The sequence below is a fragment of the Nansenia antarctica genome, assembly GCF_963989245.1.
Source record: "Nansenia antarctica genome assembly, chromosome: 17".
NCBI lineage: Eukaryota > Metazoa > Chordata > Actinopteri > Argentiniformes > Microstomatidae > Nansenia > Nansenia antarctica.
Window position 1 is genome coordinate 16,783,117 of NC_137687.1, and position 17,254 is coordinate 16,800,370.

Consider the following 17,254-nt stretch of genomic DNA (forward strand, 5'->3'; position numbering starts at 1 on the left):
CCTTCAGAGAAATCAGAGAGAATGATGCAGGAGATGAAGAGGAACAATTCTCATGTCATGCAGTATCCCCTCCTCTATAGACCATGCTCTCTAGTGTACACCAAAACCCTGCTTCCTCTAAAGCCCAGGCAGAGAAAGTAGAGTTTTTTTTCTAGACTGGCTTGCTGCTCAGTGGAGCTGTCAGTGGCAGAGCCTTCTCTGCCGTCTCTCCTCCACACCCGCTCTATCACTCCCTCCTCTCTGTGCTGTGCTGCACTCTCCACAGTCCTTCTCTAACGTCCTTCCTGTCTCCCCATGCACCCCAGACCACTGGGCTAGCTTTGGTCTGTCTCTGCTCTTCTGAGTACCCCTGTCCCAGATCCCAGATCCCAGATCCCAGTCCGTCGGCCACAGGCATCTATCTATATTCCCGTTTATAAATGGCTGCATTGGCTGGTACTAACGTATGTGTGCCTCTCCTCTGTGCTGCCTGGACAACTGGAGCAGTCTGCAGTCTGCCAAGCAGGAAGCAGCAACTTTATCAAGCATAGCTGAGGACGAGAGAGCGGAGAGGAGAGCCGCTTCAGTGCTACATCACACACTGACGCTGTGTGTGTGTGTGTCGCGCCACGGATCAGGGAGAGAAAGCGCCCGGGTGCATGCCTGCTAGCGGGGGACAGAGACGTCGCTGCAGCTGCACAACAAACACAAGCGGAATCACATTTCCTCTACTTGTGCTAGAGTGTGCAGTTGCTTCTGCTTTTTTTTGCATATCTCATTGGGTGACAGGGGAAGCTCATCTTTAATGTAACGGGACATACAGTCCACCCAGAGAGAAGACGCACTTACAAACATGTCATTCTTCTCCGTCCTGTGAACGCGCTCACACGTTTTCTTTGTCTGTACTGTATAGCTACACTCACACCCCTCTCTCTCTCTCTCACTCCTCTCACACGTTCAGCTAGTTTATGTACTATATGATAATGAATAGTTCCTGAACATGATTACCGTGCCTGTATTTGCAAGATGACTGCAAACCTGCTGCTTCCGTTCTGCTTTCACAAAAGGTACAGAGGGACAGAGGAAATAAACAGTGCTAGCTGCTAGCGTCACCGCCGGAGACGAGACTGTGTGTGAGCTCACCTTTGTGGAGCCGCTGATTGATGCGAACGCAGAAGATGCGTCAGCACTGCAGAGTGCAGGAGGAGGGGGTTGGGCGGGGGGGGGGACCAGACATGGCACTGCTGTGCTACCCTCCCCAGCTGTTCCAGGGGGTTGCTCCTGTACTTTTTTTTTTATCACAGTTGTCTTCAATTTGTGTACATGGTTCATCTTAAATGGTAAACGGTTAGAGATGGTTAGAAACACTTAGAGAGACGTGGATTCGACTGGGACCTGATTATCATCCATATTTCTGACCATGTTCAGCTCATTATAAGAATCAGTCATTGTGTCTTTGTCTTCTTCTATTCTTTTGTCTCTCTGTGCTCATCAACAGTCATGTGGAGGCAGTGTGTGTTTGTGATCAAGACGCAACACCACAAACCACAGGTGCTATTTCTGGTGCAGGCCTAGCCTAGCCGCCTGCTGCTGCCTGTGTTCTCTCAGGACCCTGCAGTACTAGTGCAGTAGCATCAGCCTGTCACCAGACCAGCGCCTCACACCCTCACACTGCTGCCAACTTCTGCACTGCTGTGGCATGACCTGGTTACTGTGGCAACCAAGAAAAAAAACGTAAAGCTTAAAAAAAGCAAACAACAACAAGGTGTACTACACATGACAGATACACAGGTACACACACTCAGCGCGGTCTGTTATTTAAGGCAACAATGGCTGCGGGGATCATGCTTTTGCCAAAGCGAGCCCTTTTGCACCTTGGCGTTCTGTACCTATGCCCGGATGGCAGTGGGGCGAGGTACAGATTGAGTGGGTGGGTGATGTCCTGTTCTATTGTGGTTGTGGCGATGCGTGAGATGGGCCCTGTTGTTTAGTGCTGTGAGGTTGGGTGTGGGGAGTCCAGTTATCCTGGCAGCAGTGTTGGTGATGCGTGTGATATATAGCTGACCCCTTGCTCAATTTTTTTTTTTTTTAAACACGTTTTCATAGAACTGCTATTATAACTGGACCATTGGAGTGATCCAGTTCATTGCAATTGTATTGCTTTATTACTTTTACTGATCTTATGCTTTCCATTTTAAATTTGACCGCCATTTTTGTTTCATGAATTCCTGCATTTTCGTATTTGTACCCATGTTTTGCGTTTATTTCCCTGCTTGTTTGATTGCTCTGTTTGCTTTCTCCTTTTCTGTGAAGAGCTTTGTGACCTTCCTGAAAAGTACTATATAAAAGTACTATATAAAGGTACTATATAAAAGTACTATATAAATGGATTAGAACTGTGTGGGACATAGTCCCTACCCTAGTCAGTGGGAGGTTGTTACTTGTTGTTGTTACTTGTTGTGTTTGTTGCTAAGCTTGGTTTGTTTTAGTATCTATTCCACAATGAGGTGAGAGAGCCACAAACTCCATACTGACTGAAGATACAGAACCAAATTAACTATAGAAACAGCATTAGCCACGTACTTTGGACATATTTCCATGGATACACATTTTGAAATTGTAATCAAGAAATTAAATGAATGAATGAATGAATGAATGAATGAATGAATGAAACCTGCTGATTCCTTGTCATTCACAGATTTGAGTTTGGTCTTTGGCTCTTCAATAACTGCTTGTAGATTCCTACCTGTCAGTCAGACAAATTAGATTTCATCAATGTTTGTTGTGATTTTTTTATTGATTTACTTTTCACATAATTCTACTCAGTTTTTGTCAAGGTTTCTCCTTTCTGTCACTCTTTTCCACACCCTGAGGTTCTATCTCTGAGATATTGAGCGTCAAAGTTTTTACATTCCATTATGTTTTGTGAGATGGAACCTTTGTACTTTATGAATTACTAACTCAAAAATGTCTACATTTTTTAAAAATAACACCACACAGGCATTAATAAACACCTAATGGATCAGATTATGTAAAAAACTAAATTTTGACGAGACAGAACCTTATAATTCTAACGTCACGACACGACATACTGCACATAGATGTGTTACAGACGGGATATTCTCAAAACCACAATAAAAGCACTTCGAAAATAAACGGCCTTACTGCCTCAGTGTGTCCTCAGCCGCTCTCAGAGCGGGGGGGCCTAGAGGGACACTGGTCGCCGGGGAAACAGAGCCCACAGCGCAGGCCTGACTAGGCCTCATCCATACTCTCCAAACACACAGACACACCGCTATACATAAACAATGAAACTCATTACTGTTGCACTTGCGCACCAAGCACACACATACTGAGTAGCCTGCCCAACTGTATCCTCCTGGCTGGTTGTACAGGCCTTCCTCTGTCCCTATTGTAGTGAGCTTCTGTGGTATGTGGTGTGTGGTGTGTGGGAGAGCTCTACCCTACTCCTGCACTCCCTTTAGCCCAGTCATGGGGTTTACCTTTGCGTCTTGTGTTCTGTTGGCGGGCGGCTGCCTTGTGTGTCTGGCCCGGCCTGGGCACAGCCTCTCTGGTCCACTCCCTGCTGTGCTGCCGGTCTGTCTGGAGGCTGCTGACTCTGCTGCGTCACAGTCACTCCCGCTGCATCACTGACCCACAAAAGAGGAGAAGGAGGGAAGGAGGGGTGATATGAATGTGTGGAGGGAATAAGTGAAAGAGAGGGGGGCAAGCTCTGCCCAAACAGACAAACAAACAAACAAACAGTCAGGCAGACAGACAGAGGCTTCCAGGCTGGCTAACTCGCATGTCTAGTTGTTCTGGAATTCAGGAAGTGGAGCTGGAGACATTTTTTTATTGTTACGTAATGATTATCTCCCCCCCCAGACCGAGCTGAGGAGGCGCTGTTTTGCAAGTCAAGCTAATAATAGACCTTAGTACCAGTCAGGGCCTTGTTATAATAGATCTTACTGTAGTACCAGGCAGGGCCTTGGGCCATAGTTTTATTGCGTCCATCCCCCAACCCACTACTTACTTATGAGAAGAGAGATATTTGGTCACAGCTAATGGATTTTATTTTACAATCCCTTATGACATTGAGGTTGTTTTTTTTACTTTAATTAATCAAGTTTTTTTTTAGCTTAGTTCAAATATCATTTTAGGCCTAAATGCTTTAATTTAATAATATTATTACAATTAAATAATTTCTCCTTTAGCCAGACCAGTTCCTTTGTGCTTACGGTGTTCAGCACTTTTTCTGAGGCCAAAGAAAATGAACAATCCAGTTTATGAATACATTTAAGTGGAATTACGTTTGTGATAGCAGGTTTTTGCATGATTTACCTGAAATAAGGGTCTGCATTTCATTGCCGTCTTGCGCCCTCTGCTGGCTAGAGGAGGTGTAGAAGAACGCAGGTTCTCGCATATCTCTTACCAGCAGAGGGCGCAAGAAAGCTCATGTTAGTATTTAAGTGTGTTTGATCTGCTTCTCATAATCTACAGAACATGTTGTTCATGCACTTGTATAACACCATGCATACGGTATAGCATATCTCAGTCTTGACTCAATGGTTAGCCTACCTCCTCCAGTATCTCATTTCAACTAAAGCCATTAATATTTAAGCAATATCACACGAGAAGGAGTGTGTTATACTGAATATCAGCACGGCTGTGATTCGGTCATAGGTACGAGGCCGCAGGCCGAGTACCGAAGACAATCACAGCCGTGCTGATATTCAGTATAACAGCACGACCTCGAGTGTGATATTGCTTTTATACAACAGTTCTACAGCGCACTTTATTAGTTAACAGTAATAAGTGACACAGATTATGATTTGTTTGTTTATTTAATCATTTATTTTGGCTCCGTCAAGTAAAAATAGTTCCGCAACGGGACTGCTCAACTGGACTTTTGCCTAGTAACCTGAACACAAACTAGCTACTTTGTATCGTGTACATTTATTTGTACATTTCCATGTATTGTGCAACCAGTGAAATATGACTCGGTTGACAGTCGCTTTGGTGGCATGTGTGAATGTGATTCAGTCAGACGAGTTGACATCAGACAGCACGCTGCTCCATCGTTTTCTAGTGTGCACATTATAGTCAAATATCAACATGAGTCAACTCTCTAACAATGAATACGGTGAGGTATCCAGTAGTACACAGTCTATTCTAGCACAAGCAGTTTAATCAGACGCGCCTCTTGAACTCACACTGACAAATGTCCGCAGTACGATGGCGCAGGTCCACTCTACAATGTAGTCTAATTAACGGTCATTTAGAACACCTGTGCGGCGGAGTGATACATCTAGTTAAAAGTCCCAGTGCTGTTATACTGTGTATCACTACTCATAGAATGCCTCTTGTCCAATCAAATTACTTGGTCGGAACTAACTGTTGTATAAGTCTACATTTACATACTTTACTTTGAGCCAGTAATATGGGTTTGCTTAATATACTGTATATTTTAGAGTTATGTGGATTTTAAATAAAATACAAAAGAAACCAAGGACAAAGGAATTAATTCAATTTTAAGAATTTGTTTGGAAATAACAACATTTGGCACTAAAATACTATTCATCTGCATTACAAAGTGCAATTAGTTTGACATGTAAGCCTCAGAATAGCAACACAGAATACACACTAACAAACACTGCAGATACTTGTGTTACTGGAAGAACATTTCACATTTTTGCCACATTTTACCAACAATTAAACATTTGTTAAGCTACACACAGAGTCATTGAAACAATCTTGTTTTAGTGTTTAGCTTCCTCCTTCTACTGATGCTCTTTGGTGTTGTAGAAGGTGAAAAAGACCTTCCTCCAGCCCATGGCGCTGGCCAGGGCCTCCATGTCCGGGCTGAGCTCCTCACAGCGCCCCCTCACGGTCTGCTCCCAGAACTCTGGACTGTTGCAGAGCTGGGACACACACACACACACACACACACACACACACACACACCATACACCCACACACACCAGTGACACACACACACACACACACACACACACACACACACACACACACACACACACACACACCAACTCACTCTGCATGTGACAGCAGCCTTACTTTTGTTCTATTGGATTACAGAAGCTTCTCATCTGTTGATTAGCAAATTACAGGAAATACATATTGGGCTTGAATGTGTTATGAGGGTTTCAGAGTCAAGAAGAGCAATCCCAATACAAAAATCACTGCAAACAGATTACTTCTGTCAATGAACTCAGCAACATGACTATAGTTGAGCCTGCTGAGCTTGATTGAATTAAAATTGGTTCTTGAATTTTCTTGAATTTATACTAAACAAAGTATTGGATAACTAAATATATATACGTTATCCAATACTGTATTATTATTGCAGCACTGTCACTCTCCCTGAAGACATACAGTGTGGTAATATCAATGTCTATATAAAACCTGGCAAAGCTGATATGCTTCTGCTTATTCTTTGGGTACATGCTTCAAGTGTGGAGAGCCTCTTACCTTCCTGAACCTCTGTGTGGTCTGTGCGAGCCGTGCTACATCCTCCAGCTTCAGGTAGGCCAGGATTCTGAGCAGTAGGTCATCGGGAAGGCGTTCCAGGTAGTCAAAGTGTCCCTGGCACAGTGCTTTGGTGTACTGTAGGGTGTCCTGGCCAAACACCGCAGCTACCTGGTCTAGAGATGGAGTTACACTCATCAATACACACGAATGTGTTCTCAAGACACAAACAAACAAATATTTGCATGTCAGAGACTGTGATCGGGTAAATCGCTCTGTTCTAATATAAACCTTACTCTGCTGGCGAGAATCAAGCAGATAATCACTGTGGGATTGCTTCACTTCCCCAGGTGCAGCTCCCCGAAACTCTTTTCGCAGAGAGATCTTCCATGATCTCCATATCACCTGAAATATATAAAGGCATACACCATATAGCCTTGTAGCTTGCGTGTGTGAACAGAACACACACATAATAAGTTATGAGGTTGACACTAGTACAGAAAGAAAGGTTGAGAACTTTCACTTGATCCATTTTATCTGAAAACAAATAAAACGGTTGGAGTGAATGCTGCTGCTAGCAACCTGTTCAACCAGTCAGAACTCTGATATACTTTCACCTGTCACCAACGTCGTGAGATAGACTATATTAGAAAAATAGATTATAAAAGTCAAGACCTTACATCAGTTTTGGTTACTGTGAGTTGAAAGAAGTCTTTTGACGGAGAGGGACCTGTGCCATTTATCTCAAACACCTTTTCCCCGAGCAGAGACGCCATTTTTTAAAGACGCTGAACAGTTACCATGACAACAGGAGCAGGACTGAAATATGATTGTGTGTACTATTTATGAAAGGAAAATTCATTCGCGATTTTAGGTATTGAACGGGATGCTGGGTTATTTTTGATCGTAACATTTAAATCAACGTGACGCTTTAGTTTAGAGAAATTGCCTTGGAAATCGCAATTTTCGATAAAACTGTTGTTAGATTAAGAGGTCACGACCCAGCGCATTGATATCTCGCTAGATACCCCTAGCGCTACTGTGGGGGTTCCTCTGACTGGACTTGCGAGATAGCTCTTATTATATAAGCTCTTATAGCTATTATTGACATAGTACAACACATTGCACACATTCAACGAGGTTGGAGCGATTTAGCTGATTTGTGTCTGAAATTCTGAATCCTTTTCCGTGTCGACTTTTCAAAAGTAGTCCCTAGCGGAAGAATGGAAGTGTTTAAAGCGGAGGTATACGGCGGTGGCGCGTCCCTCAGCTGATGTGAAGGTAAACGCGCAGAGAGAGAGAGAGAGAGAGAGAGTGGAGCTGGCAGCACATTCTGTTACAACTACAAACACTGGACAAACGAAAACGGTAATAACATCATATTATCAATATTCAGTGACATCATATCCAGGGGTATGCGTGGGGGCCTCTTTGAGGGTTTTATTTAATAAGACCTACTTATTTGGGAGGATTTAGGGAGTCCGTGTCGCGAGAAAAATATGGTTTCCTTTCCAATTGCAACATTGTCATCTCATGAATCCTGTTCCTGCTTTCCTGTGTTTTTTTGTTGTGTGTGTGTGTGTGTGTGTGTGTGTGTGTGTGTGTGTGTGTGTGTGTGTGTGTGTGTGTGTGTGTTGGTGTGTTGGTGTGTGTGTGTGTGTGTGTGTGTGTGTGTGTGTGTGTGTATCTGACAGTGTGATGCAAGCAGAGAAGGTTCAGAGGCCATTTCGCATTTTTTGCAGTTGATTTTTTGCAGTTGATTTGGCTGATTGCTCGATTCTGTACGTAACATTGTAACAATTCGCTAGTCAAACACGAATTATCGCGATACTTGATACGCCATACTATTAGCTCACTCGGCGACGTGAGTCCAATTACTTTGAGCTAACGTTAGCTCGCTATATCGCCTAGTAACTTAGCTAGCTAACAAAGCTATATGGCTAATGTCTATGCTAAGCTATGGCTCCTATAGCTTATTCATGTCAACGAACAGCTAGCCAAACACAGGCTAGCTAGCCTGGACAGCCAAAACAGAAGGCAAGCTTGCTAAAACATTAGCTTCCCAAAACATTAGCTTCCCCATTCGCTTCACATTAAGATAGCTAGCCATAGCTAGTAAACGTTTTGTTTACGTAGTTGTCCTTGTTTGTGTGTTACACGTCAACAGTTAACTCTGCCGTTGTTGACTAATATCGAGTCGATATTTGCCACGTTTAATTAATGGCACTGCGATGTCAATATAGAGATTTGATCACGGTAACTGTTAATGGTCGTTTCCCAAACGAGTATGACGTGTGAGTAATGTCGTTAGATGAGGTTTAATTAAAGGCTGACGTTCCTTGTGAACAAACAGGCGTTAGTTAGTTAAAACATGCCACAGGCCTATGTGCAGGGAAGTGATGGTGGTGTTATTTTTTTTAAAATGTTGACATTTTTGAGTTAGTTAATTAATAAAATACAAAGGTTCCATGATCTCACAGAACATAATGTAATGTAAAAACTTTGAACAGCTAGATTAATGTTAAACTGGCAGAATGTTTTCATCTATAGTCTGTGTGTTGAAGCAAATGCTGAGGCAACATTAAAGACCAGTACGTCGTTAGTAACTGTGGAACAATGTTGGACAAGGCAACTTACATGTTGACACTTGAATAGTGTCCGAACTGAATAGGGTTGTAATACTAGTTAGTTAGGTGACCAGAGGGAGCTAGCATCAGTAGCTAGCAGTAGCTAACCTAGTGGCTGTAGCCTGTACAGCTGAATGTGTCTGTCTGTCGTGCTGAAGACATTATTATTAGCTAGTCAGACCCGATGCTGCCATTTTCCATGGGAGGCTCAGGTAATTGTTCGCTATTTAGCGATGTCATGATGTTTGTCAGTCTGTCAAGTCCAACTGTCTTAAATCTTAAGTCCCTTAAGCAGGTATGAGGATGTTTTTGTTTAAAGCCTCGGATGAGTTTGGTGATATTTGTTCTAGACGTTAAAGACAACAGTTCGCCAACTACGCATTTTCGTGTCGCCCCTCAATTCCTGCCGGGCTCAATAATATTAATACGCAGTGTGGACGCTCGTTTTTATTTGTCAAGCGATCTAATCAGACGTCCGGGTTGAGATTGATTATGTGATCTGAATGTGAAAGGTGACATGGTGCTAACTGTCAAATTTGAGTCCAATGCTAACCAGCTAGCTGGTGGTGCTAACTACGTCAGAACGAAGGCCTCTTTCTAAACCGAGATTGAAAAGAAATGGTGTGACTAATCTGGATGGTAATTATAAAGAATCGAGTTTTATTGACACTAGTTGTGAATCGTCGGATCACTCAATTGCTATGTTTGTCAGTCAGTCTATTGAAACGTCTGTTGTCAGAGTCGGACGGATAAACAAACAAAGACGAGGGTGTACAGTCAGAGGAGGCCTCAAATGGCCTTGCGATCTCGCCAATTGTGTCGTATTTTTAAAAAAACAATATCACACTTGATCGTCTTTACTCCGCTTCGTTAAATGTCTACTAGTTTATCAGATGTCTACGTGTTCACACAAGTATCAGAAACACTCGAGAGAAATGGGTCTAAATGTGGGGCCTGACATATTCATACATGTTGTTGTACATGGGTTACAATGTTGTACATGGGTTATGTATTACATGACATTAACATGACATTAACATAGTACGCTGTAGGCATTGATAAAATAGCCCACACTATGGTTATTTGTCAGTGGTACAGAAAATGTGCTTTAGACATAGCAAAAACTAGCAATCTTTTCACTGTACCTTTTGAATCTGTGTTCTCTAAGTATTAGCCTATACATTATAGCTAGGTAATTTCACTGTTGAAAATGCAAGGTGGAACAATCCGTCCGTAATAGTGAAAATATCTCATCAATTCAACAGCTGATTTTTTGCAGCTGTTGAATTAATCCTGGAAAATCACAAATTATTTTATTTCATGTTTGGTCATGACACACAGAGTTAAATGTTCAATCCAATGCCAGGCCAGCCATCCATAACAAATATATGTTGCATAATATCAGTTTTTACCTGAATTGCTCTGACCCTCTCTCCCAACATTTATGTTCCCCTAGATTGCCAGTAGGGAATTTCAATCGCAGCTGGTAAATTCCCACAGCAAACCTCTCCAGGTCGGTCTTTTTGTGAGTTGTGGTGCTAGTGTACTACCCCAGTAGAACGCCTGTTATCTTCGCCCCATTCAGTCTGGTGAAAGGCTGACAGGAGTTATCAAAAGAAGGGTGTGAAAAAATGTCATAGGCCTATGTGTGCAGGGAAGTGATACTAGGACTAGATTAATGTTAAACTGCAGAATGTTTTAATCTATAGTCTGTTGAAGCAAATGCTAAGGCAACATTAAAGACCAGTACATCATTAGTAACTGTGGAACAATGTTGGACAAGGCAACTGAACTGAATAGGGTTCCTTCCTGTCCTGTAGTGTGAATTCATGGATGGGTCAATATCCCCATCCTCTACCCTGATACATCTTGGTCTGGAGGGTGCAACAAAAGTGCGCTTAATTAGTGATGTGTTTTGTTGTATTATAGCCTAGTAATTGGGGTAAGGGTATGGATGCAGACATACTCAATTGTGTATTGTGTCAATCCCATATTTCTACCCCCCCTCTCCTTATGCCAAAAAAGCAAATCGTGCCAGTCCAGGCAGTGGTGCAAAGAACACGCCCCCTCTGAGTTGGCGTTCATGGGATGGATGTGCTAGGCTTCCTTTGATTGGTTGATAGGACACAGCATGCACACCCCGCAGTCTCATCGTTATCGGTGACCCCAGTGAACCAGAGAAGACATAAGGACACTGAGGCGGTCTGCCTGACATGGTTTTCTAATCTAGTTCTATATGCCCAAGATGGCAGTCATGTTTTTGTGTATTATCTGCCTCAGTGTTGTAAGGTTCTTGTGAACGGTAATTTGAGGTCCTATTGTCTTCCTGATTGGATCATCAGCCCCCCCCTCTGTTTGTAGAGCAGTTCAGAGCTGTCTGTGCCCCCCCCCGTCCCGTCCCGTCAAGCCGTAGGCTCATTGATTTCTCAAACTAGCCCTGTACTGCCTCCAAATTAATGCTAATGTGTAATGTGATTGATCTTTTTGGCGAGGCAGGGGCTTGTATCATGAGACGTACATGACGATCTCATGACAATTGACCAGGCGGTCCTGTCACTGAGTGTTTAGTGAAGGAATTAGGGACTAGTTTGTTAATCAAACGGCAACAATAAGCAGCACAGCTCCAGCTGTTGGTATTAGGCCTATAGGCAGTCCATTGGCTGTTTGGAAACATGTTATCATAGGCAGGCCATTGGTTGTTTGGAAACATGTTATTATAGGCAGTCCATTGGCTGTTTGGAAACATGTTATTATAGGCAGTCCATTGGTTGTTTGGCAACATGTTATCATAGGCAGTCCATTGGTTGTTTGGCAACATGTTATCATAGGCAGTCCATTGGTTGTTTGGCAACATGTTATCATAGGCAGTCCATTGGTTGTTTGGAAACATGTTATCATAGGCAGTCCATTGGTTGTTTGGAAACATTGTTATACACCCTGGCGTACTGTCTGTGACCTGACGCAGTTTCTTTTTCTGCTTCTCTCTCCCATGGTCCAGTGAATGGTAGTGTCTAGAAAGGGTATGTCCCTTCAGGAGAGAGGTGCCAATGTCCAACCGGCCTAATTCCAATCCAGGGGGGTCACTGCGCCGTTCACAGAGGAACACTGCTGCGGCCCAGCCACAAGACCACACAGTCGCGGGAAGGTGAGTGTGCTAACACACACGGTGTGTGTGTGTGTGTGTGTGTGTGTGTGTGTGTGTTTTATAGTATTGATACTGTATCTGTCAATCCACTGTTATCATTTGGTGTGAATCACATCCTATTTGTAGGCATAACTGGTTGTTGGCTTAGCACTACTGTAACTGTCAAAATGCACTGATAGTATTTATGTCCTTTAGATATTGTACATTTATGTGGACATGAATAAAGCATTTAAAATGTGCGTGCTTGTGTTAGTATTTTATACAATTATTTTCCACGTTTCATGATTAGAATTAGCAGGCCGAAACCCATGTAGTGCTGTAGCTGATGTTCGTTGTTAATGAATGATATTGCGTTAGTCTACCAGTACGAATACATTTTGCTTTTGATTTGTTTTGCATGACACATGTAGTAATACAGGATGGGTGTTTGTAAGTAGGCAGTTGATGACTTTTATTATTGATTAATGATTGCGTTAAAAACCCACAACTCTCACTTGCTCTTTAATCTCCAACCATACCACAATTAAAGACTCACCTGTTTAGGCAGGCCGGTAGTCACCTATAGCCACCTTATGTTTCCTGTTTATGTTGTCCCTTTGGGGTGTTCCTCCTTTTTAGTTTTTTAATCTCTTTTGACAATGTTTGTTTTCACCCATTTTATCCCTTATTTTGGATGTAAAGCCCCCTGAGCATTCATGCTGTGAAGGGCGCTATAGAAATACAGTTTTACTTAATTACTTGCTTCCTTACTTCCAGGTTGCAGTCGGAGCAGGTAAAACATAAAGCAACTTCCCCTCCTGAAACTAGAAGACCCAACTCGAAAGCTTCCAAGGCAGCCGTGCCCAGCTCAGCCTCTGGTCAGTCCAGAGGGCACAGCTCACGCAGGTACCCCTCCTCTCTCTTGTGTCACGGTTACCACATCTATCTATCAATATTTCACAGAATAAAGACAAGACAAACGTTTAATTAATGTGTTTTAATGGGACTAATGTTTTATTGTAAGTGTGTTCACCCGCTGAACAGTTGTTTATCGGTTGCTAAGCAACGGTAATAATGTATAACTTCGATAACGGTAATATTATACAAACGCGGAGTAATGTGTGTCAACGTTCCATTTAGCCGTGCGTATGTCATGGATATCGGCACGGCTGGAACGCAAACTGACCAATAGAGACAATGGACCGGATCTATCCGTACCAAAGACATAAAATTGATTAACGATTGTTTGTTCAATTTGTTGTGGTGCCCTTTCCCTATTTATACAGGCCTAAATTATTGAATGAGGCATAGTCATTGTCTTAATAATAATACTTATTATAATAATTATAATTGTTTTATTGCCATACAGTCAACTTGTCAGTCAATTGTTGGAATTTGGTATTTTATGCTTTAGGCAAGGGGGTCGGCCATAGATGGCGACCCTGGAACAATTAGCGGTCAGTGCCTTGCTCAATGACACCTCGACACATGGCCAGCCGGTGGTTCGAGCTGCCGACCAGGCCTATCACTAGACGCCGGCTCGACCTCGACTGAGCCATTGCCACCTCTTACTTTCTTTTTTTCAGTTAGTGGGAAATGTCCTAATGCGTTCTCTCTGCTTCCCTCCCTGGCAGAAGCAGTCTTTCACTGTCAGTGGCTTCATTTGTGCTGCAAGAGGACCCGGAGGCCGCAGGGACGTCAGAACGAGACCGGCTCGGCCCGCAGTCCAAGAGCGAAGGCACCCGAGGCCTGAAGCGGAGCTCGGCTCCCGACCCCAACAGCACCTACAGCCCCAGCCCCGCCAAGAAGTCCAAGTCCCACCCGCCCCGAGACAACACCGCCGCCTCTGAGGCCAAGAAGGTCCCGGCCAAGTCCAAGAAGAGACCCCTCGCGCCGGAGCAGCCCGCGCCCGCCTCGAGCCGAGGCCAGAGCAAGAAGGCCGCGGCCCAGGGGGGCCCCTCCCCCACCCAGAAACGGAAGAAGGCGGCGGCCGCCGGCGCCGACTCCTCCCTCCCCGGTCTGAGTAACACCGCCTGGTCCCTCCCCAACCGTTCCGAGGGCCGATCTGCAAAACCCTCCAAGCTGGCGTCTAAATCGGCCGCCTCAGCCAAAGCTGGGTGTAGCACCGTGACGGACTCCTCCTCTTCTGCCTCCACCTCTTCCACTTCCTCCTCCACGGGAGCCAACAACAGCGCCACCGGCCCGCAAGGTGCTAGGGTCAAGCAGGGCAAAGACCAGAACAAAGCGCGGCGCTCGCGCTCCGCTTCCAGCCCCTCCCCTCGCCGGAGCACCCGGGACAAGGAGCAGCAGGCCAAGGCCACTGGATCCTCCAAGTTCGAGTGGGCAGCCCGCTTCAGCCCCAAAGTCAACCTGCCAAAGCCCAAACTGTCCCTACCTGGTTCCTCCAAGACAGAGACCTCCAAACCAGGGCCCTCAGGACTACAGGCCAAACTAGCAAGTGAGTACCGATACCTACTCTGGGTGGGGGAAGACTCACCTCTTGTGCATACATTGCCTTTTAAATGGTAAAATGGTAAATGGACTGCACTTATAGCGCCTTTATCCAAAGCGCTTTATACGAACGAACGGCATCTCGTTCAAACATTCACACACACATTCGCACACCAATGGCGGCCATGCTACCATGCAAGGCGCCGGCCGGCCCGCTCACTGGGAGCAATTTGGGGTTCAGTGTCCTGCCCAAGGACACTTCGACATGTGGCCAGCCGGGGCTCGAACCGCAGATCTGCCAACCTTGCGATCATTAGATGGCGGCTCTACCTCCTGAGACACAGCCGCCCCTTTTCATAGGGAGGGTCATGGGGGAAGATTATTCAAGGGTTTGAAGTTAGACTTTGGAGGGTCAACGTGCTGTTTGTAGGGGCTCAAGGAGAGGTTACTGGTTTGAAGACAGTAGGGAGTTAGACTTTGGAGGGTCAACGTGGTGTTTTTAGGGGCTCATGGAGAGGTTACTCCCTGGGATTAAATGTCACAGGACCTGTGGTCCCGGCAGTGTAACAGCTTCAATTACAGGAGCTCACTCTGCACTTGGACGGCTGCTGCTACTGGGATAGCTGCTTCTCACGCCAGACAGGCCACCACGATTCAACACAGAGATTAACCCCCGCCACACAGACACTTAGAGCTGATCGACTTGCATGAATATACAATAGGGCTACACAGAGATATAAGGCCTGCAGATAAACTCAAGACACACACCACACAAATGTAACTGGTAAAGTCACACTTTCATCAAACTCGGCCATCTCTATGTCACCCCCCCCCCGGACATAATCAGCTGTGGGTTCGTTAGTTGCCTGTCCCGGCTCTGGAGGTGGAGGGGGTTGTGGGAGCTTCACCAGGAGCTGTTGGTGGGACACTAGCTCAAATTTCAGCCCCATGTCAGTACCAGCCTCAAACTGGAGGATATAAATACTGTCTGGTTGCTCAGCTGTAGCCTGTGGAACAAACGGATGATTGTAAGACCCCTAGGACGTACACCCACAAGGCATCAACAGTCTCAAGGTGATCGCACAATAGTTCAGAAGCTTGCTTGCTTACATTGTGAGGGATTGTGAGGCTGTCTTTTGCTGTCGGTTATTGACTTGGCTGTGAGATCCGTCACAACACGGGCAGGTCAGGGAGGTCAGACTACAATAGCAGTGTATTGTGGGGGTTGCAGGATTGTATTATGGGGGCAGAGACTAGTCTGACTGTGAAGGTCAGACTGCTGGTATGGTATGGCATGGTCGAAAGAGGGACTGCAGTGGTGTATGAAGTTGTGAGCTAGCTATTGGGGTGGGGGGGGGTGATGAATGTCATGCATGTTGGAAGATGATCGTTGGTTCAGCAGTGGGTCATTCTGTCCTGTGTTGGGTAGGGGATTCTGAGACTCGGGTAACCGATGCTGGGCTTGGTGCCACAGGGCCCTGGTCCAAACGGTCAGATGTGAATAGAACCCCTCCGGTGACTGGCTGACTAGCTAGCAGAGGCATCAGGCTCGCACCGGAGGGAGGGTGGGGAATGATTCACCATCTTTTATTAATGGGTGTAGGGTCACATTGTGTACCCTGTCTCCCTTCTCACACTTTGCTGTTTCACCTGCCTCTGTCAACACGGCTAGAATGGTGAGTAAGCAGGATCGGGCGCATACGGGTGGTCGCAAAGTTGTAAACTGTGATATCGAGAAATCGTAGAATGCCGTTTTGCTAATTTCTGTCGGGTAACTAGTGTTTCTGGGGGGTTATGAGTGAGAGGTATATGGTTGGGTTGATGATGCCTGCAGATGAGCTCTGTGTTGTGTGTGTGTGTGTGTGTTTGTGGTGGATAAAAGGTCAGTCAGTCATTTGTCTTTATAGTCTCACACCAAATCTGTCAACCGTGGCTGCTGATATGTTCCTGGTTTGTATTTGGGCGTTGGGACCCCACAGGTTTAACACAGAGGTTGTTGCTGCCGTACGGCCGGATTGAGAAGTGGCTATTTATACTCTGTTCACTGGTGGCACTCTGCTCTGAACACCCCACTAGAGCAGTCACCGTCTGCTCTCTCTGTTATGATTGGTGACCACTTCTGCACCACTTCTTGCTCCATCCACAGGGTTCCCGCGCCGGTCTTAAAAAGACTTAAAGTCTAAAATACAGCAATCCATGGCAAAAAGCTATCGTATGGTGTCGCGAACAGGTCTAAAATTCTATTCATGAAAACATTTGCGTACCCTCTTGGTCTTAACTAGGGATGCACAATATGCATTTTTTCCCAACCGATACCGATGTTTACCCGCTTCTCGTGGCCGATAACCGATATGATAACCGATATGAGAACAGATATAATTTCACAGTTGATAACCTGTAGTTCATGCACACCTGAAGGTAAGAAAGGCTATGTAGTGAGCAAAGATTGATGATTTAATATTCCATAGTGATCTCACTAAATCTATTGTTAACACAACAAAGAGAACACTTCTGACTCTTCAAATGTTCATTTATTATTTCCTCTAACAAACAGAATCTGTTATAGACAGTGCACAATGCTTTTTTT

General features: G+C 44.8%; 2 protein-coding genes across 3 annotated transcripts in view; one reads left to right on the forward strand and one right to left on the reverse strand.

Annotated features, from left to right (window-relative positions):
• Positions 1-3,159: 3,159 nt before the first annotated feature.
• fbxo36a (F-box protein 36a) lies at positions 3,160-7,241 on the reverse strand (the record flags this gene model as incomplete). The annotated part of the gene is made up of 6 exons (XM_080547353.1): positions 3,160-3,184; positions 3,483-3,629; positions 5,764-5,900; positions 6,469-6,641; positions 6,762-6,870; positions 7,146-7,241. The coding sequence occupies 6 exons, from the start codon at positions 7,239-7,241 to the stop codon at positions 3,160-3,162; spliced, it is 687 nt and encodes a 228-aa protein (XP_080403479.1).
• Positions 7,242-7,767: 526 nt separating this feature from the next.
• Positions 7,768-17,254, forward strand: part of trip12 (thyroid hormone receptor interactor 12) — a 63,430-nt gene continuing 53,943 nt past the window's right edge. For both annotated transcript variants that reach the window (XM_080547580.1, XM_080547581.1), the window contains exons 1-5: positions 7,768-7,833; positions 10,549-10,605; positions 12,091-12,237; positions 12,994-13,122; positions 13,851-14,674. In XM_080547580.1, the coding sequence (XP_080403706.1) occupies positions 12,140-12,237; positions 12,994-13,122; positions 13,851-14,674 (1,051 nt within the window). In that variant the 5' untranslated portion in view covers positions 7,768-7,833; positions 10,549-10,605; positions 12,091-12,139. The remainder of the gene's footprint in view (positions 7,834-10,548; positions 10,606-12,090; positions 12,238-12,993; positions 13,123-13,850; positions 14,675-17,254) is intronic.